Source organism: Zonotrichia leucophrys, unplaced genomic scaffold, assembly GCF_028769735.1.
Source record: "Zonotrichia leucophrys gambelii isolate GWCS_2022_RI unplaced genomic scaffold, RI_Zleu_2.0 Scaffold_88_184519, whole genome shotgun sequence".
In the NCBI taxonomy this organism is placed as follows: domain Eukaryota; kingdom Metazoa; phylum Chordata; class Aves; order Passeriformes; family Passerellidae; genus Zonotrichia; species Zonotrichia leucophrys.
In genome coordinates, this window is record NW_026992293.1 from 25,876 (window position 1) to 47,619 (window position 21,744).

Below are 21,744 nucleotides of genomic sequence, written 5' to 3' on the forward strand. Positions count from 1 at the left end.
CAAATTTTCCAAAAAATTCCTCCAAACTTCTCTAAAATTCCCCAAATTCCTCCAAAGTTCTCCAATTTTCCACAAATTTCCCCCAAATCCCCCAAATTTCAGGGTCGCCGCTGTTTTATTCTCACCTTTATTTACAACCGGGGAGGGAAAACCCCAAAAAATCCCAAAATCCCCCCAAAATCCCTCCCGAACACAATAGAGGAAGAAACACCCAAAAAAATTTGGGAGGAACCCCAAAACCCCCCAAAAATTTTGAGGACTCCTCAAAATCAACCTGAAAGGGCCCAAAAACCCAAAAATCGCCCCAAAATGCCTTAAAAAACCCAAATTTTTGGGGTCGCCTCAAAAAAAACCACAAAATTGGGATTGGGAAGCCCCAAAATTGCCCCAAAAAGCCCCACATTTTTGGGGGACCCCTCAAAATCAACTCCAAAGTGCCAAAAAACACGAACATTTGGGGGATGACCCAAAATTGACACAAAAGGGGCCAAAACCCCAAAAATCGGCGCAAAACTTCCTTAAAACCCAAATTTTTGGGGGAACACCCTAAAATCTGCCTAAAGGCTCCAAAAACCTCCAAAATTTTGGGGTAATGCCAAAAAAACCCCTAAATTTGAGGGTGGGGAGCCCCAAAATCGACCCAAAATTCAAAAATATTTGGGAGGCCCCCAAAATTGGCCAAAAAGGGCCCCAAAACCATCAAAAATCGGCCCCAAAGCGCCTTTAAAAAACACGAATTTTTGGGGTTTCTCCCCAAAATCGACCCCAAAAGCCTCAAATTTTTGGGGTCCCCCAAAATCGGCCCCAACTGCCTTAAAAACCCCAAAATTTTTGGGGGGGATGCCCCAAAAAAACCCCAAAACTCGACCAGGGGGGGCCCCAATATTGGCCTAAAAGGGCCCAAAAAAACCCCAAAATTTTGGGATTTTGCCGCAAAAAAACCCCAAAATTTTGGGATTTTGCCACAAAAAAACCCCGAATTTTTGGGGTTTTGCCCCAAAACCGCCCCCAAATTTTTAGGGGTCCCCCCAAAATCAACCTCAAAGTGCCAAAATCCGCCAATATTTGAGGGGAACGCCCCAAAATCGCCAAAAAAACCCGCAAAATTTTGGGATTTCGCCCCCAAAAAACCCCAAAATTTTGGGATTTTGTCCCAAAAAACCCCAAAATTTTGGGATTTCGTCCCCAAAAAAACCCCGAATTTTTGGGGTTTTGCCCCAAAACCGCTCCCAAATTTTTAGGGCTCCCCCCAAAGTGCCAAAATCCGCCAATATTTTCTGGGGGACGCCCTAAAATCGGACTAAAATCGCCCTAAAAACCTCAAATTTTGGGGGTTTTTGGCCCAAATTTTTGGGATTTTGCCCCAAAAAACCTGAATTTTTGGGGTTTTTTCCCATTTTCAGGGCTCCTCGTGGCCGGCCAGGCTCTGCAGCTCCGTGTCCTTCTCGGGGGGTCCCAGCAGGGCCAGGGGGGCGGAATTGGGGGAGCTCTGGGGGTCCCGGGGGTCGGGGAAGGGGCGGCCGCGCGTCTCGGGCAGCAGCAGGAAGGTGAAGAGGGAGAAACCCCCCAGGAGCCCCCCGAAAAGGAGGAACACCAGCGGGCCCATGGCGTCCTGGAACGGGAGAAAAACGGGGAGAGTTAGGGAGAAATAGGGGAAAAAATTGGGGAAAATTTGGGAAAAAATGGGGGAAAATTTGGGAAAAAATGGGGAAAAAATGGGAAAAAAATGGGAAAAATTTGGGAAAAAATTGGGGAAAAATTGGGGAAAAATTGGGAAAAAATTGGGGAAAAGTTGGGGAAAAATTGGGGAAAAAATGGGATTTTTAGGGCAAAAAAATTGGGAAAAATTGGGGTTTTTGGAGGGAAAAAATTGGGGTTTTTGGAGGGAAAAAATTGTGATTTTTTGGGGGGAAAAATGGGATTTTGAGGGAGGGAAATTGGGGGAAAATTGGGGTTTTTGGAGGGAAAAAATGGGGAGAAATTAAATCCCCAGAATCCCCATAAACAACCTCAAAACCCTCCCAAACCCCCAGGAGCCCCCCGAAAAGGAGGAAAACCAGCGGGCCCATGGCGTCCTGGAACGGGAGAAAAACGGGGAGAAATTGGGGAAAAAAAATGGGGAAAATTGGGGAAAAATTGGGGAAAAATTGGGGGAAAAAATTGGGGAAAATTTGGGAAAAAATTGGGGAAAAATTGGGGAAAAATTGGGAAAAAATTGGGGAAAATTTGGGGAAAAATTGGGGAAAAATTGGGGAAAAATGGGGAAAATTTGGAAAAAATTGGGGAAAAATTGGGAAAAAATTGGCCAAACCATCCCCAAAATCCCTCCTTAAATCCCCCAAACCCCTCATAAACCCCCCCAAAACTCCCCAAAAATCCCACAAACCTTCCCCAAAACCCCCAAAAAAACCCCAAAAATCCCATCAATCACCCCAAAATCCCGCAACTCCACCCAAAACCCCGAATTTTCCCCCATTTCTCCACAAAAAAAATCCCGAATTTTCCCCCCATTTCACCACGCAAAACCCCCATATACGCCCCCAAAACCCCCCCAAAACCCTCAAAAATCGCCCAAACCCCATAAAACGCCCCAAAAAACCCTAAATCACCCCAAAACCCCCCCAAAATCCCGCAACTCCACCCAAAACCCCGAATTTTCCCCCATTTCTCCACAAAAAAATCCTGAATTTTCCCCATTTTCCCCCCCGCAAAACCCCCATATACGCCCCCAAAACTCCCCCAAAAACCCCTCAAAAATCGCCCAAACCCCATAAAACCCCCAAAACCCCCCTAAATCACCCCAAAACCCCCTCAAAATCCCGCAACTCCACCCAAAACCCCGAATTTTCCCCCATTTCTCCACAAAAAAAATCCCGAATTTTCCCCCATTTCACCACCAAAAACCCTCATAAACCCCCAGAAAACTCCCCAAAACTCCCCCAAAAACGCCTCAAAAATCGCCCAAACCCCATAAAAACCCCGAAAAACCCCAAAATCACCCCAAATTTACCTGCATCGGGGGGAAGGCCATGGCCACGGCCGTGTTGCTCGCCCAGTTCACCAGCCCGGCCAGGGCGAGCGCGGCCCCGCGGGGCCCGGGCGGGAACAGCTCGGCCCCGACGAACCAGGGCAGGGGGCCCGGCCCGACCGCGAAAAACCCCACGAAGGCCAGGGCCGAGCCCAGCGCCAGGGCGCCCCAAACCGGACCCCCGAGCTGAGGAAAAAAAATTAGATTTTTTGGGGTTTTTTTCCGATTTTTTTCCGATTTTTTTCCGATTTTTTTCGGATTTTTTTCGATTTTTTTTCGATTATTTTCGGATTTTTTTCCGATTTTTTAATGCATTTTTTTGGGTTTTTTTGGTGCTTTTGAGGGCAAAAATAGGGGAAATTTGCGATTTTTGGGGTTTATTTGGAGTTAAATGGGGAAAATTTGGGGGTTTTGGGGGGAGAAATTGTGAAAATTCGGGTTCTTTTAGGAGAAACATGGGGAAAAATTGGGGTTTTCAAGGGAGAAATTGAGAAAATTTGGGAATTTTTGGAGGATGAAGTGTTGGAGTTTGGGGGTCCAGGGTTGGATTTTTTGGGGTTCAAGGAGAGTTTTGGGGTTGGATTTGGGATTTTTGGGGTCCCAGGTGATTTTGGGGTTTCAGGGTTGGATTTTGGGATTTTTGGGATCCCGTGTTTGATTTTGGGGTGCCCAGGTGAGTTTTGGGTTCAGGGTTGGATTTTTGGGGTTCAGTGTTGGATTTTGGGGTGCCCAGGTTAATTTTTGGGTTCAGGGTTGGATTTTTGGGGTTCAGTGTTTGATTTTGGGGTGCCCAGGTGAGTCTGTGGTTTCAGGGTTGGATTTTGGGATTTTTGGGGTCCCGTGTTTGATTTTGGGGTGCCCCGTGCTCACCTTGAGGGCCACGCCCAGGTGAGTTTTGGGTTCAGGGTTGGATTTTGGGATTTTTGGGGTTCAGTGTTTGATTTTGGGGTGCCCAGGTGAGTTTTGGGTTCAGGGTTGGATTTTGGGATTTTTGGGGTCCCGTGTTGGATTTTGGGGTTCAGTAAAAATTTCAGGGTTGGATTTTGGGATTTTTGGGGTCCCAGGTGAGTTTTGGGTTCAGGGTTGGATTTTGGGATTTTTGGGGTCCCGTGTTGGATTTTGGGGTGCCCAGGTTAATTTTTGGGTTCAGGGTTGGATTTTGGGATTTTTGGGGTTCCGTGTTGGATTTTGGGGTGCCCAGGTGATTTTGGGGTGCCCAGGTGAGTCTGTGGTTTCAGGGTTGGATTTTGGGATTTTTGGGGTTCAGAGTTGGATTTTGGGATTTTTGGGGTCCCGTGTTGGATTTTGGGGTGCCCCGTGCTCACCTTGAGGGCCACGCCCAGGGTCCCGGCGCATCCCATCATTCCCAGCAGCCCCACGAGCTGCAGCACGCGGCGCCCCGCCCGCTCCACCAGCACCACCTGCCGCGGGGGGCGGGGCTTAGGGCGGACACGCCCACCGGGAGGCCACACCCACTTATGAGATGCCCACCCCATTATGGGACCTTTCCTGGTTGTGGCCACGCCCATTTGAGAGGCTCCTCCCCCTCATGACCACGCCCATCATGTTAGGTTGTCCCTATGACCACGCCCACCAGGAGACCACTCCCATCATGACCACGCCCACCCGAAAAGACCACACCCATTTTGTGTACGCCCATCAATGAGACACCTCCCGTTGTATCCACACCCATTGAGACTCCTCCCACTTGTGACCACGCCCACCACGAGGCCACTCCCCCATTTGACCACGCCCATCACAAAGACAACACCCCATCGCGACCACGCCCGTCGAGACTCCTCCCACTTGTGACCACGCCCACCATGACGCCACTCCCCTCAAAACCATGCCCACAAATGAGACCACACCCTCTCGTGACCACGCCCTCGCCCTTAGAAGGCCACAGGACACCCCTGGTGGGCGTGGCAGTGGGCGTGGCAGTGGGCGTGGCTTACCGACAGGGCGGTGGCCGCCACGTTGACCACGCCCGTTCCGATGGTGCCCACGGCGGGGTCCTGAAGCCCCGCCCCCTCAAAGATGGACGTCGAATAGTAGAAGATCTGTGTTGGGAAAGGGGCGTGGTCGGAAGGAGGACACGCCCCTTTTCCCTTAAACCGCGCCCATTTTCCCACCATTTTTCCCATTTTTTCCCTGTTTTACCCAATTTCAGGGTTTTTCACCCTGTTTTTACCGCGTTGATGCCTGAGACCTGCAGCCCCAGGGTGACATCACGACCACACCCCTTTCCCTTAAACCACGCCCATTTTCCCCCATATTTTCACAATTTTTCCCTGTTTTTCCCTGTTTTTTCGCCATTTTCCCCAATTTCGGGTGTTTTCGCCCCGTTTTTACCGCGTTGATGCCCGAGAGCTGCAGCCCCAGTGTGACACCATGGCCACGCCCATTTCCCTTAAACCACGCCCATTTCCCCCCATTTTTTCACTATTTTTCCCATTTTTCCCTGTTTTTTTCCCATTTTTCTAAATTTCGGGTGTTTTCACCCCATTTTTACCGCTTCGATGCCCGAGAGCTGCAGCCCCAGCGTGACACCATGGCCACGCCCATTTCCCTTAAACCACGCCCATTTCCCCCCATTTTTTCACTATTTTTCCCAATTTTTCCCCGTTTTTCCCCGTTTTTTCGCCATTTTTCCCATTTTCGGGTGTTTTCACCCCATTTTTACCGTGTTGATGCCCGAGAGCTGCAGCCCCAGCGTGACACCATGGCCACGCCCATTTCCCTTAAACCACGCCCATTTCCCTTAAACCACGCCCATTTCCCTTAAACCACGCCCATTTCCCCCCAATTTTTCACTATTTTTCCCCATTTTTTCCCGTTTTTTCGCCATTTTTCCCATTTTTGGGTGTTTTCGCCCCGTTTTTACCGCGTTGATGCCCGAGAGCTGCTGCGCCAGCTGCAGCCCCAGCGTGACGATCATGGCCACGCCCATTTCCCTTAAACCACGCCCATTTCCCCCATTTTTTCACTATTTTTCCCATTTTTTCCCCGTTTTTCCCTGTTTTTTCGCCATTTTCCCAAATTTCAGCTGTTTTCACCCTGTTTTTACCGCGTTGATGCCCGAGAGCTGCTGCGCCAGCTGCAGACCCAGCGTGACACCATGGCCACGCCCATTTCCCTTAAACCACGCCCATTTCCCACCATTTTTTCACCATTTTTTCCCAATTTTTCCCCGTTTTTCCCCGTTTTTTCGCCATTTTTCCCATTTTCGGGTGTTTTCGCCCCGTTTTTACCACGTTGATACCCGACAGCTGCAGCCGCAGCGTGACGATCATGGCCACGCCCATTTCCCTTAAGCCACGCCCATTTCCCTTAAACCACGCCCATTTCCCCCCATTTTTTCACTATTTTTCCCATTTTTTCCCCGTTTTTTCCCATTTTTTCACGGATTTTCCCATTTTTGGATGTTTTCGCCCCGTTTTTACCGCGTTGATGCCCGAGAGCTGCTGCGCCAGCTGCAGCCCCAGCGTGACGATCAGGGGCTGGCGGTAGCGGCGGCTCCGGCACAGCTCCAGCAGCCCCACCTTGGGGGCAGGGCCTCGGCCAAGCTCCGCCTCCAGCGCCGCCAGCCCCGCCTCCGCCGCCGGGCCGGCCAATCGCGAGAGGCCTGGGGGGGGAAAGGGGGAGGGGCTTGTTGTGAAAGGGGGAGGGGTCAGGGAGAGGGAGGAAGGCAAAAGGGAGGAGGAGGAGGAAGAGGATGGGGATGAAGGAAGAGGAAGAGGAAGAGGAAGAATCAGGACAGAGGAAGAGGAGGATGAAGGGGATGGAGGAGGAAGAGGGGGATGGAGGAAGAGGAGAAAGAGGTAGAAGAGGAAGAGGAAGGTGAGGATGAGGAGGAGGAGGAGGAGGAGGAAGAGGAAGAGGAAGAGGAAGGGAACGAAGGAGGAAGATGAGGACAAAAAGCAGTGAGGAAGAGGAGGAAAATGAAGGTGAAGAGGAGGAAGAATCGGGAGGGAGGAAGAGGAGGAGGAGGAGGAGGAAGAGGAGGAAGAGAAAAATTCGGGACAGAGAAAGTGGAGGAGGAGGGGATGGAGGAGGATGATGAAGGTGAGGAGGAAGAATTGGGATTGATGAAGAGGATGAGGAGGAAGAGGAAGAGGAAGAGGAAGAGAATGAAGGAGGCAGACGAGGACAAAAAGCAGCGAGGAAGAGGAGGAACACGAAGATGAAGACCAGGAATAATCAGGAAGGGATGAAGAGGAGGAGGAAGAGCCCGGTTGCCCGGAGCGAGGCCGAAGGCTCGCACTCACCGCGGCGGGCGCGGCCGCGCTGGCCCCGGGCCAGCAGGAACCGGGGGCTCTCGGGACACAGCGGGAGCAGCAGCAGCTGCAGCGCCGCCGGCAGCAGCCCCGCCCCCAGCAGCGCCGGCCACGCCCTCGGCGTCCCCAGCAGCGCCCGCAGCCCCAGCACCTGCGGGAGAGGCCGCCATGTCGCGGGATATCGCGGGGTATCGCGGGATATCGCGCGATAGGCGGGTGGGAGGGGGCGATATGCGGCTGGAAATGGCGGGATATCGCGATATGGGGTGGGGATTTGCGTGATATCGCGATGGGGAGGGGTGTGTAGCGAGGTGTTGCCTCAGGGACCCCAAATCCTCCCCTGAGCTCCCCAAAATCCCCTCGGGAACCCCCAGATCCTGCTCAGGAGATGCAATGAGCCCTCCCCTCAAAACCACGCCCACTAAAAGCCAAGCCCACCCCTGAGTCCGCCACTGTCCATAGGACCCAAGATTTCTCGCCAAAAGATCCTCCTTTACCCGCCCACAATGGCACCTCCACCAAAGCCCGCCATCAAGCCACGCCCTTCCCTAACCCACACCCTCCAAAACCCGCCACCATCAAGCCCCCCACTGTCATTCCACCCAAGCTCACACCAATGCCCCACCATAAAGCCCGCCACAACGACCCCCCACAAGCCCGCCCCCCCAGCCCCAATTTCAACTTGGACCAAATTGTCTCTAGAATTCCCAAATTTCCCACTGACCCCAACTCCTCCAGAACCCATATTCCCCCAGAACCCAATTTCCTCTGGACCCCAAATTGCCAACCCAGGACCCCAAACTCTCCCTTGACCCAAATTCCCCCCCTGAACCCAACGTCCACCCTAGGCCCCAAATTTCCGCGGAACCCCAAATTTCCCTCAGGGACCCCAAAATCCCACCTGGCGCCTCGAATTCCTCACCTGTGCCACCAGGATGCCCAGCACGATGCCGAGCTGGTGCAGGGTCCCCAGCGCCCCCCGCAGGCGCAGCGGCGCCACCTCCCCCACGTAGAGCGGAACCAGCACCGAGACCAGCCCTGGAAGGGGCGGGGTCAGCCGGGACACGCCCCCTCGGAGAGAGGACACGCCCACAGATACAGAGACAGGACACGCCCGCTGGCCCACAGGAATACCCTCAAGATCCCCCTAAAAATGAGTCCCAAAATCCCCCCAAAAATCTCAAAAATCCGCCCAAAATTTCCCTCAAAATCTATCTCAAAAATCTCCCCCAAAATCTCGAAAATTCCTTCAAAATTCCCTCAAAATTCCCCCAAAAATCTACCCCAGAATCCCCCGAAAAATCTCAAAAATCCACCCAAAATCCACCCCAAAAACCCCTAAAATGAACGCCCACACAGAGGCAGGCCACGCCCACACAGAGCCAAGCCACGCCCCCTGAGCCAAGCCACGCCCCCAGGCGAGGCCGTACCTGAGTAGGCGCCCACGATGAAGCGGCCGATGATGATGAGGATGTAGGTGGGGCCAAGCTTGGCCCCGCCCATCAGGGCCCCGCCCACCACAGCCAGGCCGTTGGTGGCCAATAGGGCGCCTTTCCTGGGGGAGAGGGGGAGGGGAGGGGGCGTGGCCACACACAGGGTGACCACACCTCTGAAACTCCGCCCATTTGTGCCTCACACCATTAGGCCCCGCCCCAATAATTAGGCTCCATTAAGCCACGCCCACATTACCAATGCACTTTAGGCCCCACCCACTTAACCACAGCCCATTAAGCCCCGCCCAGTGCTCCACCCAACCCTCTTTTTAACCCTTCACCTTCCACCCCTTTAAGCCCTGCCCACTTTCCCCATCCCATTAAGCCCCGCCCTCATCTCCTTAAACCCCTCCCCCTTTAACCCCTTCCCCTCCAGTCCCCGCATATTAAGCCCCGCCCTCACCCCATTCCCTCCTCTTTAAGCCCCACCCTCAATTCCTCTCATCATTTAACCACGTCCACAAACCACACCCAATTAAGCCCCGCCCTCATGCTTTTAACCCTTCCCTTTCCAACCCTTCCCGTTTAACCCTTTCCCCTCCAAACTCCACATTCAACCCCTCCCCTTTAAGCCCCTCCCCTTTAAGCCCCGCCCATTTAAGCCCCGCCCCTCACCTGCCGAGGCGCTCGGCCATGGCCCCGCCCGCCAGGGCCGTGCCCATCCCCCCCACGGAGAAAATGGCGACCGAGAGCGCCCAGAGCAGGGAGAGCGTTTGGGGAGGGGGCGGCGACCCCCAGCGCTGGGCCCAGGTGGCGTTGTACTCAACCTCGATCACCTGCGGAATGGGGGGCATGGGAATTTGGGGAGGGGGCTCCGGGGGGAGGGACCCCAATTTGGGGAGGGGGCTCCCACCCAGGGAGCCATTTGGGGAGGGGTTTCCCAGCCAGGGACTCCCTTATGGGTGGGACACCCCAATTTGGGGAGGGGGTTCTGGGGGGGGCACCTACTCCAGGGACCCATTTGGGGAGGGGGCTCCGGGGGGAGGGACCCCAATGTGGGGAGGGGGCTCCCACCCAGGGACCCATTTGGGGAGGGGGGGAACCCAAATGGGACACCCGAATTTGGGGAGGGGGCTCCAGGAGGAGAAACCCCAATTTAGGGAGGGAGCACCCATTCATTGAGTGGGAACCCCAATTTGGGGAGGGGGCTCCCAACCAGGGACCCATTTATGGGTGGGGCATCCCAATTTGGGGAGGGGGCTCCCATTCATAGAGAGAGAACCCCAATTTGGGGAGGGGGCTCCCAACCAGGGACCCATTTATGGGTGGGGCATCCCAATTTGGGGAGGGGGCTCCCATTCATAGAGAGAGAACCCCAATTTGGGGAGGGGTACTCCGGGGATGGGGAACACCCGAATTTGGGGAGGGGGCACCCCTGGCGGAGAAATCACTTCAATTTGGGGAGGGGGAACCCGAATTTGGGGAGGGGTCTCTGGAGTGGGCATCCCAATTTGGGGAGCCTTTTGGGGCGGGCTCTCCCAGGGGGATTCTGCCTAATTTGGGGAGGGGTCAGCGGAATTTGGGGGGGGGAAATCACCCCAATTTGGGGCGAGGTCTCTCCAGGAGGGGTCTGGGTAATTAGGGGAGGGGTCTCTAGGGGAGTGGTCTCCCCCAATTAGGGGCGGGGCCTCCCCCATTAGGGGCGGAGTCTCCTGGGAATATCACCCCAATTAGGAGAGGGGAATTTGGGGCGGGGTCTCCCCCAATTAGGGGAGGGGTCTGGGTAATTAGGGGAGCGGTCTCTGAGGGGGTTACCCCAATTTGGGGAGGGGTCTCCGGGAAGGGTTACCCCAATTTGGGGAGGGGTCCCCGGAAGGGGTTACCCCAATTTGGGGCAGGCTCTCCCATGGGGATTCTGCCGAATTTGGGGAGGGGTCTGCGGAATTTTGGGGGGGGGAAATCACCCCAATTTGGGGCGGGATCTCTAGGGGAGGGGTCTGTGGAATTAGGGGAGGGGTCTCCAGAATTTGGGGAGGGGTCTCGGACCTTCTGGGGGGCGTTGATGACGCCGATGTTGAAGCCGAAGCCGAGCGAGCTCAGCGAGGCCGCGAACACCGTCAGGGCCAGGGCGGGGGTCAGCGGGGCCGGGGGGGGCGAGGGGGGCGGCGACCCCCGCCCGGGGAACGAGCCGGGACCCCCCTCATCCTCCTGGGGGGGGGATCCGAAAATTAGAGACCCCTCCCCAAAAAATCCCCCAAAAATCCCCTCAAAAATACCAAAAAATCCCACCTAAAATCCCCCCTAAATTTCCTCAAAAATACAAAAAAATCCCCCCAAAAATCCCCCCTAAATTCCCTCAAAAATACCAAAAAATCCCGCCAAAAATGACCCCAAAATCCCAAAAATTCCCCCCAAAATCACCCCAAAAATCCCCCCTAAATTCCCTCAAAAATACAAAAAAATTCCCCCCAAAATCCCCCAAAAATCCCCCTAAATTCCCTCAAAAATACCAAAAATTCCCTCAAAAATCCGCCCTAAATTCCCTCAAAAATACAAAAAAATCCCCCCAAAAATCCGCCCTAAATTCCCTCAAAAATACAAAAAAATCCCCCCAAAAATCCCCCCTAAATTCCCTCAAAAATACCAAAAAATCCCCCAAAAATCCCCCCTAAATTCCCTCAAAAATACAAAAAAATTCCCCCAAAAATCCCCCCTAAATTCCCTCAAAAATACAAAAAAATCCCCCCAAAATCCCCCTAAATTCCCTCAAAAATACAAAAAAATCCCCCCAAAATCCCCCATAAATTCCCTCAAAAATACCAAAAAATCCTGCCAAAAATGACCCAAAAATCCCGAAAACTCCCCCCAAAATCACAAAAAAGTTCCCCCAAAAATCCCCCCTAAATTCCTTCAAAAATACCAAAAAATCCCGCCAAAAATCCCCCCTAAAATTCCCTCAAAAATACAAAAAAAATCCAGCCCCGAAAATGACCCAAAAATCAAAAAAATTCCCCCCAAAATCCCCCAAAAATCCCCCTAAATTCCCTCAAAAATACAAAAAATCCCCCCAAAATCCCCCCTAAATTCCCTCAAAAATACCAAAAAATCCCACCGAAAATGACCCCAAAATCCCAAAAATTCCCCCAAAATTCCCCCAAAAATCCCCCTAAATTCCTCAAAAATACAAAAAAATCCACCCAAAATCCCCCCTAAATTCCCTCAAAAATACAAAAAATTCTCCCAAAAATCCCTCCTAAATTCCCTCACAAAATACAAAAAAGTTCCCCAAAAATGACCCAAAATCCAAAAATCCCCCAAAATCACCCAAAAATCCCCCAAAATGACTCCAAAGTCCTCAAATCCACCCCTAAAATCCCCCCCAAATTCCCCCAAATCCCAAAAATTCCCTCAAAAAATCTCCCCAAAATTCCCAAAAAAATCCTCCCAAAACTCCCCCCAAAAATCAGGAAATTGGGGGGTCCGTGGGGTGGGGGAGGGGCAGCCTTGGATGTGCGTGGGGGAGGGGCCGCGCGTGGGGGGCGTGGCCAAAGTTCCCCACCCCTCCCCCACCCCCCTCACACCCCCGCCCCGCCCCCTCGCGGCCCCTCCCCCACCCCCTCACGAGGCTCTGTCGCGACATCCGCCCCTCCCCCACCCCCCTGTCGCGATATTTCCCCTTAATTGGGAAAGGCCTGGGAAGAACGGGGAGGGGGAGGGGCGGGGAATCCCCCCTAATTAACGCTTAATTAACCCCTAATTAATCCCTAATTAACCCCAGATCGATCCCTCATAATCCCCTCATTAACCTCTAATTAGTCTCTAATTAAGCGGCAGATCCCACTCCCACAAGACCCTTCCCGACCCCTAATTAACCCCAAATTATTCCCTAAATAATTTCTGTTTAACCCCTAATTAACTTCTAATTAGGCTCTAATTAACCGCCGGATCTCCCCTCCACAAGACCCTCCCCGACCCCTAATTAACCCTTAATTAACCCCTAATTAATGCTTAATTAATCCACCAATCCTCCCCGGGACTCCCGCCCTCCTAATTACATCTTAATTAACCCCTAATTAACCCTTAATTATGCTCCAGATCCTCCCCACCCCGACCCGTTAATAAAGGTCGAATTAGTTCTTAATTAATCCTTAATTAAGCCCCTGACCCAACCCCGGGACCCACCGACCTCTAATTAACTCTTAATTAACCCTTAATTAACCCCTCCGTACCTCCTCCTCCTCCTGGATCTGTTGGAACCCTCTGGGCATGGGGGCTGTAATTAATTAATTAATTAATTAATTAGTGAATTAATTAAGAGAGGCAGTTAATGAGGGACCCCCAGGGAATTGCCGGGAGGGTTAATTACGGGTTAATTAAGCGGAAATTTGTCGATAATTAAGGAACGGGGAAGAGCAGCAGGGGGTTAATTAAGAATTAATAATAAGAGGTTAATTAAGGTCGGGGGGTTAATTAAGGATCGGCGGGGGGGGGGTCCCGCGTGGGGAATACGGGGGGTTAATTAAGGTTAATTAAGGGTAATTAGTGGTGAATTAGGATTAAATAAGGCTCGGGGATATCCCGGAGAAAGGGCAAGGAGTTAATTAAAGATTAATTAGGGGTCAATTAAGGGTTGGAGGATCCCGTGGGTGTGGCCAGGAGGTTAGTTAAGGCTAATTAAGAGTTAATTACTGGTTAATTAAGGCCCGGGCAGTGTCCGGAGGGGAGCAAGGAGCTAATTAAGCATTAATTAGGGGTTAATTGGGGGTCGGGAGTGACCAGGATGTTAATTACGGATAAATAATGCTAATAAATCGTTAATTACCGCTAATCAAGCATTAATTAGTATTAATTAAGGCCCGGGGAGTGTCCGGAGGGGGTCAGGGAGTTAATTAAGGATTAAGTAAGGGTTAATTAAGGGTCTGAAGATCCCATGGGGGTGACCAGAAGGTTAATTAGTGCTAATAAAGAGCTAATTAGAGCTATCCAAGCCCCTAATTAGCGTTAATTAAGGTCAGGCGGGGGTCATTAATTAGGGGAGGGGTCTCGCGCGGGGTGGGGGAGGGGTCGGAGCGGGGGTGGGGGGAGGGGTGGGGGTGGGGGAGGGGCCGAGAGCGGCTCCGGGAGGCGGCGGCGGCTCCTGGGGGGTCCCGGGGGGTCTGAGGCGGCTGCGGGGGGCGAGGGGGCGGGGCTCGGCAGGGACACGCCCACTTCGGACACGCCCCATCGCCGAAGCCACGCCCCCTCCTTTTTTCCTGCATTTGCCTTGTGTGGGGTTGGGTGGGGGGGGGGGGGGAGGGGAAAGGCCTGGGGTGACCCCGCCCCTCCCCCCACCTGAGGTGACCCCTCCCCCATTTCTCGTCCCTCCCCCACCCCAGAGACCCCCGAATTTCGCCTCCCAGCCCCTCCCCCACCCTTAGGGACCCCCAATTTTCTGCCCCTCCCCCACTTTAGGACCCCCAATTTTCTGCCCTTCCCCCATCCATGGGACCCCCAAATTCCCGCCCCTCCCACAACCTAGGACCCCCCCTAATTCCCTTCCCCCCCCCAGGGACCCCCCAAATTCCCACCCCGGCCCCCCCAATACCCCTCCCCCAATTCCCGCGGTTTTGCCCTAAAATGGAAATTTGGGAGGGGGGGATGACGTCACCTCCCCTCCCCCCACTCCCGTTTTGTTTGGGGGCGTCCCCAGGGAGGGTGGGGGAGGGGCGGGCGCGTGCCTGGTGCTATTTTTATCCCAAACCTCCCCCCCCCCCGAGATGTCACCTCAATGTGACCTCGAGGTGGGGGGGAGGGGAATTTAAAGGGCCAGCGCCCCAATTTTAGAAATTTGACTCTTACTGTGCGGGGGGGGGGAGGGGGACACGGGGGACACCCCTTGTGACGTCAGATGAAGGCGTGGTCACCTAGGGGACACCCAGGGGACACCCAGGGGACGCCGAGGACACGCGCGGGCCCGGTAGGTGTGGCCAAACAACGCGGCCACGCCCCCAAAACCGCCCAACAACCAATCACACGCCCCCGCGCGTGAGAATGGTGCCGCTCTAGGGGGCGTGGCTTGTCGTGATGGGCGTGGCTAAGTGTAAAAGGCATGGTCACGCAAAGGGGGCGTGGCTCCGCAAAGGGGGCGTGGCCTCAGTCTGCTGCGCCGGCTCGGCCCCGCAGCAGCGAAAGGGGCGCTGCGCGCTTGCGGAAATATCCGAAAAAAAGCCCTTAAAAAAACCCATAACCCCCCTCAAAAAACCCAAAAAAGCAGCAGGAGGGATTCGCCGGGATCGCCATGGTGTCGCTGCTCTGCTGCGGGCCCAAAATGGCCGCGTGTGGGCTCGTCCTCAGCGCCTGGGGCGTCGTGATGCTGGTGAGGGGCCGTGAGGGGATGGGGGGGGCTGTGAGGGGCGTGAGGGATTTTGGGGGGTCCCAGAGGGGTTTGAAAGGGTTCTGAAGGGTTAAAAGGGTATTTTGGGGGGGTTCTTAGGAGTTTGAAGAGGTACTGAAGGGTTAAAAGGGGATTTTAGGGGGCTTTGGAGGGATTTTGGGGGCAACTCCGAGGGTTTGATGGGGGGTTCCGAAGGGCTCTGAGGAGCCGTGAGGGGATGGGGGCGGCTGGGGGGAATTCTGGGGGTCCCGGAGAGGCCTTGGGGGAAATTCTGAGGGATTTTGGGGCTCTAGGAGAGATTTTAGGGGGGATTTGAGGGATTTGGAGGAGTTTGGGGTGGCTTGAAGGGATTTTGAGGGGATTCTGAGGGGTTTGAGGGTTGTTCTGAGGGGCCGTGAGGGGATGGGGGGCGCCGTGAGGGGCGGGAGGGATTTTGGGGAAGATTTGAGGGGTTTTGGGGGAAATTCTGAGGGGTTTGAAGAGGTTCTGAAGGGTTAAAAGGGGATTTTGGGGGAGATTTGAAGGATTTGGAGGGGTTTTGGGGGGGATTTGAGGGGTTTTGAGGGGGATTTTGGGGGGATCCTTGTAGAACTGAGAAGAAACTTGGGGAGTTTTTGGAGGGGTCTGGGGGCAATTTGGGGTTCCTGGGGGTCCCTTTGGGGGATTTTTTTGGGTGTTTTGGGGTGTCCCAAGGAGATTTGGGGGGAATTTGTAGTTTTTGGGGTGTGGGGGAAGGGCCGGGGGTGACTCAGGGGCAGCTGAGGGGAAGTTGGGGGGTGGGGGAGGGGCTTGGGGGTTTTTTTTTTGGGGGGGTGGGTCTCATCTACATTTTGGAAGGTTTGAAGCCCCCCCCCCCACCAAAAACCCACCCAGGACCCTCAAATCCCTCCAGGACCCCCCCAAATTCCCCTTAAATGCCATCAGGACCTCCCTAAATCCTCCTAAGGAACCCCCAGGACCCCCAAACTCTCCCCAAATCCCATCTGGACCCCTAAACTTCCCCCAAATTCCCCTAAGAGACCCCCAGAACCCCCAAATTCCCCTAAATTTCCCCCAAATCCTCTCAGGACCCCCCCCAAAATCCCCCTGAGGGACCCTTTGGACCCCAAAATCCCCCCTGGGAACCCCCAAATCCCTTCAGGACCCCCAAAAACTCCCCCAATTCCTCCTGAGGGACCCTCAGGACTCCCCAGACTTCCCCAAATCCCCTCAGGACCCCCCAAACCCCCTCAGGAACCCCCCAAATTTCCCCCCCAGGTGTTGCTGGGCATTTTTTTCAACGTGCACTCGGCTGTGCTGATCGAGGACGTGCCCTTCACTGAGGAGGACTTCAAGGGGTGAGGAGCGGGATTTTGGGGGGTCCTGGGGGGATTTTGGGGGATTGTAGGGGATTTTGGGGGGTCCTGAGGGGAAATTGGGGGAGATTTGGGGGGTCCTGGGCGGGGATTTTGGGTAATTTTGGGAGTCCTGCGTGGATTTAGGGGATCCTGGGTGGAATTTGGGGGAAATTTGGCAGATTTGGGGGGTCCTGGGAGGGATTTGAGGGGATTTGGGGGAGGAATTTTGGGGGGATTTGGGGAATTTTGGGAATTGAGGGGTCCTGGGAGGATTTGTGGGAATTTTGGGAGTCCTGAGGGGATTTGGGGGAATTTTGGGGGGTCCTGAGGGGGATTTTGGGGGTCCTGAGGGGATTTTTGGGAGATTTAGGGAGGAATTTGGGGAGATTTGGGGGGGTCCTGGGTGTGATTTTGGAGGGAATTTTTGGTGGAATTTTGGGGACTTTAGGAGAGATTTTGAGGTCAATTTATGGATTTTAAGGGAGATCCTAAAACCCTAACCCCCCCAAAAATCCCAAAATCCCCCCAAACCCCCCCTCAAACCCCCAAACCCCCAAAATCTCCATTTTTCACCCCAAAAATATTTAAATTTCCCCTTTTTTCAGCGGTCCCGAGCGCATTTACCGCCTGTACGAGCAGGTCAGCTACAATTGCTTCATCGCCGCGGGGCTCTACGCGCTGCTGGGCGGCTTCTCCCTGTGCCAGACCCGCCTCAACAAGCGCAAGGAGTACATGGTGCGCTGAGCCCCAAAATCCCCGTTTTTCACCCCAAAAAATTCCCCGTTTTTCACCCCCAAAAAAACCCCGCATTCCGCCGCCTTTGGAGGACCAATTCTTTCCCGCCCTGAGCGCCGCAGAGAAGCGCGGATGGGCTCGGATAATAAAGAGAGTTGTTGTGGATTGATCGCGAAGGTGATTTATGGGGAAAAAAGTTGGATTTTGGGTTAAAAAACGGCGATGTTGGGGTGAAAAATGGAGATTTTAGGGGTGCTGGAGATTGAGGATCAACGAGACGGCGGAGCGGAGCGGCCGCGGGAGGCGGAAATGGGCGGGGGGAGTGGGAGGGGTTTAGGCGGAGCTGACCAACCAGAAGAAATGGGCGTGGCTTCGCGAGGGCGGTACCAGCGAGACGCGCGGGGCAGAGCGTCCCCCTCCCCCCGCCGCCATCATCGAGGAGCCGGAGCGGCGGCGGCGGCGGCCGGAGGGGCCGGGGACGGCGGCCATGACGTCAGCATCCACTAAAGTGAGGGAATTTGGGCAATTTTGGGCGGATTTGGGAATTTTTGGGGTTTTTTTGTTGTTGAGGAATGTGATAAGGAGTGGGGCAGGGGTTGGGAATGGGGGGAGGCGCTTCCGGTTCGATGCCACTTCCGGTCCGTACTCTGGAGGGGTCCGGATAGGGGAGTGGCTGCTGTAGAAGGTTCCGGGGGGTTCGGGGTTTACTGGTCCCAGTTTGGGTTTAGATCTTGATACTGGTCCCAGTTTGGGGTTAAATGGGATTTCACTGGTCCCAGTTTGGATCCCAGCTCTGCTGCTGGTTCCAGTTCATGTCTTGATCCCGGTACTGGTCCCAGTTTGGGTTTCATTGTGGGGTCACTGGTCCCAGTTTGGTGTTACTGGTCCCAGTTCATGTCTGATTCTGTTACTTGTCCCAGTTTGGATCCCAGTGAGGTGTCACTCCAGTTCAGATTCTGATCCTCATACTGGTCCCAGTTCAGGTCTTGATCCCGGTACTGGTCCCAGTTTAGGGTTCAGTGGGGTTTTACTGGTCCCAGTCCAGCTCCCAGTCTGGGCTCCCAGTCCCATCCAATCCCTTCCCAGTCCCTCCCAGTTTATCCCAGTTTATCCCAGTTTGCCGTTCCAGGTCGGGGAGATTTTCTCGGCCGCCGGCGCCGCCTTCACTCGGCTGGGGGAGCTGACGATGCAGCTGCACCCGGGGACCGACAGCTCCCCCGCGGGGTGAGGGGGGATTTGGGGGGATTTTGGGGGGTCCTGGGGGGTTGGGGGAAAATTTGGGAAAAATTCGGCAAATTTTGGGGGGGGTTTGGGGCAGTTTTGGGGGTATTTGGAGTCCTTGGGGGGGGGGAGATTTTGGGGGGATTTGGGGGCCTCTGGAGGGTCCTGAGGGGGATTTGGGAGTCCCCAGGGGAGATTTGAGGAGGTTTTGGGGGGGTCCTGGAGGGTTTTGGGGGAAATTTGGGGAAGATTTGTGGGAGTTTTGGGGGATATTTGGGTGACATTTGAGGTCCTTCCGGGGGATTTTGAGGAAGTTTTGGGGGGTCCTGGGGGGATTTGGGGAAAATTTTGGGGGGATTTGGGGCCATTCTAAGGAGATTTGAGGGAGGCCTGGGGAGATTTGGAGGAAATTTGGGGGGATTTGGGGTCCCGGTGATGAAATTTGGAGTCCCCGCGGGTGAGGGGAACTGGGGCAACTGGGAGGGACTGGGGGAAATTTGGGCAGATTTGGGGAGGGTTTGAGGGGATTCTTGGGGGTCCTGGCAGGGTTTGGGGTCCCTGTGGTGAAGTTTGGGGTCCTCAGTGGAGATTTGAGGAGGTTTTGGGGGGGTCCTGGGACGGTTTTGGGGTAATTTTGGGGAAATTTGGAGTCCCCATGGGAGGTTTTGAGGGGGTTGTCGCTGCTCTGTGGGGCCGTGTTGTGATTTCAAACCCCCCAAAATCCCCCCAAAACCCCTTCAAATCCCCCCAAAATCGCCCAAAATTTCCACCAGGACCCCCCAGATTCCATTCAGCCCCCCAAAATCCCCGAGATCCCCCTAAAATTTCCAGGACCCCTCCAAAACTCCCCAAGTCTCACTGGACGGAGCTGGAGTTCTCGCTGCTCCGTGGGGCTGTGTCACGATTTCAAACCCCCCAAAATCCCCTCAAAACCCATTCAAATCCCCCCAAAATCCCCCTAATTCTTCTCCAGGACCCCCAGATTCCCTTTGGACCCCCAAAATCCCCGGGGATCCCCCCCAGAATTCTCAGGATGCCCCCAAAATCCCCCAGGTCCCACTGGTTGGAGCTGTAGCTGGCGCTGCTCCACGGGGCTGTGTCCCGATTCGGGGAGGACCTGAACCCCCCAAATCCCCCCAGAAACCCCCCAAAACCCCTTTAAATCTCCCCAAAACTTCCCAAAATTTCCACCAGGACCCCCCAAAATTCCCTCAAATCCCCCCAAAATTCTCAGGATCCCCCCAAAATCCCCCAAGTCTCACTGGATGGAGCTGTAGCTGGCGCTGCTCCGCAGGGCTGTGTCACGATTTCAAACACCCCCAAATCCCCTCAAATCCCCCAAAACCCCCTCAAATCAATCCAAGACCCTTCCAGGATCCCCCAGATTCCATCCAACCCCCCAAATTTCCCCGAGATCCCCCCGAAAATTTCTGGGGTCCCCCCAAAACTCCCCAAGTCTCACTGGACGGAGCTGGAGTTCTCGCTGCTCCGCGGGGCTGTGTCACGATTTCAAACCCCCCAAAACCCCCTCAAATCACCCCAAAACCCCCTCAAATCACCCCGAGACCTTTCCAGGACCCCCCAGATTCCCTCAAATCTCCCCATAATTTCCGGGGTCCCCCCAAAAACCCCCCAGGTCCCGCTGGATGGAGCCGGAGCTGGCGCTGCTCCGCGGGGCCGTGTCGCGATTCGGGGAGGACCTGAACCCCCCAAAACCCCCTCAAATCACCCCAAAACCCCCTCAAATCACCCCAAATCACCCCAAAACCCCCTCAAATCACCCCGAGACCCTTCCAGCACCCCCTAAATTTCCTGTGGACCCCCCAAAAACCCCCAGGTCCCGCTGGACGGAGCCGGAGCTGGCGCTGCTCCGCGGGGCCGTGTCGCGATTCGGGGAGGACCTGAACCGCCTCAGCGCCCTCATCAAGGACCGCACGGTGTAAGGGGGGGACCCGGGGGGGGGAAATTTTGGGGTGTCCCCCCTCCAAAAAAAAATCCCAAAAATCTCAAAAAACCCCAAAATTTCCCCAAAACCCCCCTCAGGGCGCAGCTGAAGGCGGCGGCCAAGCGCAAAGCCTACGAGGACAGCGGGGTCCCCCTGCCCCCGCCCGGCGCCGACTCCCCCAAAAAGGGACCCCGAAAAAACCCCCCCGGATCTGGGGGGGCTCCCCACGACCCCCCCGGGCCCCCCGGGAAGAAGCTGAAGGTGGCTGGTAAGGAATTTTGGGGTTTTTGGGGTTCCCCCCTCTTTAATTTTGAGATTTCTTTTTTCTCGTTCTTTAATTTTGGGGACCCCTCCCCTTTAATTTTGGTTTTTTTTTGGTCCCTCCCCTTTAATTTTGGGGCGCCCCCCAATTAATTTCGGGGTCTCTTTTTCCCCGTTATTTAATTGGATATTATTTAATTTCCCCCCATTGTTTATATTCCCTTTTAATTTTGGGATTTCCCACTCCCCCCCAATTTTGGGGTCTCTTTTCCCTCCCCCATTAATTTTAGGCCCCCCCCAATTAATTTTGGGATCCCCAACCCCTTTAATTTTGGTGTTTTTTTACCCCCCTTCCCCCATTAATTTTGAGGTCTCTTTTCCCCCATTCTTTAATTTTAGGGATCCCACCCTTTAATTTTGGGATTTTTTTTTTTTTTGTCTCTCCACTTTAATTTTGGGGAACCCCCCCACATTAATTTTGGGCTTCCCCTTTAATTTTGGGGTTCCCTTGGGTTCTCCCCCATTAATTTTGGGATGTCTTTGGGCCCTCCCCGTTAATTTTGGGGTCCCCAAATTAATTTTGGGGTCCCCCCCAGAGCCCCCCCCGAGTGACTCCGACCCCCCCGGGGACCTCGTGGACGTCGAAGGATTTGGGGACCCCCCCCCCAAGAAGCTGAACTTCGACCAGGGTACGACCCCCACCCCAAAAAAAAAAAAAAAAACCAAAAAATTTGGGGGGGACTCCCCCAAAATTTGGGGGTTCCCCCTCACCCCTTCCCCTTTTTCCAGCAGCCTGAAGTCGGACCCCCCAAAGGACCCCCAAGACCCCCCCCAAAACACCCCCAAATTTCTCCCTGAACCCCCAAAATTTTGGGGATCCCCCTCAATTTTGGGGTCCCCACCCCAATTTTTGGGGTCGTCCCCAAATTTGGGGACCCCCCCCCCCCAACACTTTGTGTCCCCCAATAAAATTTTGGGGTCCTCCCCCCCAGTTTTGTGTCTGTGTGGTGATTTGGGTCCTGCCTCGATTTTGGGGTCCCCCCCCCTGCCCAAAATTTGGGGGTTTTCTCCCATTTTTTGGGGTTTTGCCTCCATTTTTTGGGGTTCTCCCCCCATTTTCAGGGTTGTCCCCCC

General features: G+C 54.4%; 3 protein-coding genes across 5 annotated transcripts; 2 read left to right on the forward strand and 1 right to left on the reverse strand.

Moving 5' to 3' along the window:
* Positions 1–1,189: 1,189 nt before the first annotated feature.
* Positions 1,190–13,173, reverse strand: LOC135460682 (solute carrier family 2, facilitated glucose transporter member 4-like). The gene is made up of 11 exons (XM_064737591.1): positions 12,968–13,173; positions 10,785–10,946; positions 9,414–9,574; positions 8,736–8,860; positions 8,228–8,343; positions 7,297–7,456; positions 6,472–6,653; positions 4,984–5,088; positions 4,354–4,449; positions 3,011–3,214; positions 1,190–1,612 (listed from the first exon to the last, which is right to left on the reverse strand). The coding sequence occupies exons 1-11, from the start codon at positions 13,004–13,006 to the stop codon at positions 1,400–1,402; spliced, it is 1,563 nt and encodes a 520-aa protein (XP_064593661.1). The 5' UTR covers positions 13,007–13,173; the 3' UTR covers positions 1,190–1,399.
* A 1,672-nt stretch (positions 13,174–14,845) lies between these two features.
* RNASEK (ribonuclease K) lies at positions 14,846–17,348 on the forward strand. Its single transcript, XM_064737599.1, has 3 exons — positions 14,846–15,093; positions 16,369–16,448; positions 17,054–17,348. Exons 1-3 carry the CDS (start codon positions 15,016–15,018, stop codon positions 17,190–17,192), a joined length of 297 nt encoding a protein of 98 aa, XP_064593669.1. The 5' UTR covers positions 14,846–15,015; the 3' UTR covers positions 17,193–17,348.
* Positions 17,349–17,552: 204 nt separating this feature from the next.
* Positions 17,553–21,447, forward strand: CUNH17orf49 (chromosome unknown C17orf49 homolog). 3 transcript variants are annotated; one of them, XM_064737596.1, is made up of 6 exons: positions 17,553–17,691; positions 18,313–18,407; positions 20,242–20,343; positions 20,448–20,617; positions 21,207–21,299; positions 21,400–21,447. In XM_064737596.1, exons 1-6 carry the CDS (start codon positions 17,671–17,673, stop codon positions 21,405–21,407), a joined length of 489 nt encoding a protein of 162 aa, XP_064593666.1. In that variant the 5' UTR covers positions 17,553–17,670; the 3' UTR covers positions 21,408–21,447. The 3 variants fall into 3 exon arrangements, with proteins under 3 accessions (XP_064593666.1, XP_064593667.1, XP_064593668.1); XM_064737597.1 differs by having other exon boundaries at positions 21,403–21,447; XM_064737598.1 differs by having other exon boundaries at positions 17,554–17,691; positions 18,300–18,407.
* The last annotated feature ends 297 nt before the right edge of the window (positions 21,448–21,744 follow it).

What these genes read in the sequence shown, in the direction of transcription:
- CUNH17orf49 (XM_064737596.1), top strand. Translation starts at nt 17,671, where the DNA reads ATGACGTCAGCATCCACTAAA. An exon ending in ACCGACAGCTCCCCCGCGGG is followed by an intron (nt 18,408 to 20,241) that starts GTGAGGGGGGAT and finishes AAAAACCCCCAG; the next exon opens with GTCCCGCTGGACGGAGCCGG. An exon ending in GAAGAAGCTGAAGGTGGCTG is followed by an intron (nt 20,618 to 21,206) that starts GTAAGGAATTTT and finishes GGTCCCCCCCAG; the next exon opens with AGCCCCCCCCGAGTGACTCC.
- RNASEK (XM_064737599.1), top strand. Translation starts at nt 15,016, where the DNA reads ATGGTGTCGCTGCTCTGCTGCGGGCCCAAAATGGCCGCGTGTGGGCTC. An exon ending in CCTGGGGCGTCGTGATGCTG is followed by an intron (nt 15,094 to 16,368) that starts GTGAGGGGCCGT and finishes TTTCCCCCCCAG; the next exon opens with GTGTTGCTGGGCATTTTTTT. An exon ending in ACTGAGGAGGACTTCAAGGG is followed by an intron (nt 16,449 to 17,053) that starts GTGAGGAGCGGG and finishes CCCTTTTTTCAG; the next exon opens with CGGTCCCGAGCGCATTTACC.
- LOC135460682 (XM_064737591.1), bottom strand. Translation starts at nt 13,006, where the DNA reads ATGCCCAGAGGGTTCCAACAGATCCAGGAGGAGGAGGAG. An exon ending in AGATCCAGGAGGAGGAGGAG is followed by an intron (nt 10,947 to 12,967) that starts GTACGGAGGGGT and finishes TCCCCCCCCCAG; the next exon opens with GAGGATGAGGGGGGTCCCGG. An exon ending in CATCGTGGGCGCCTACTCAG is followed by an intron (nt 8,344 to 8,735) that starts GTACGGCCTCGC and finishes CGCCCCTTCCAG; the next exon opens with GGCTGGTCTCGGTGCTGGTT.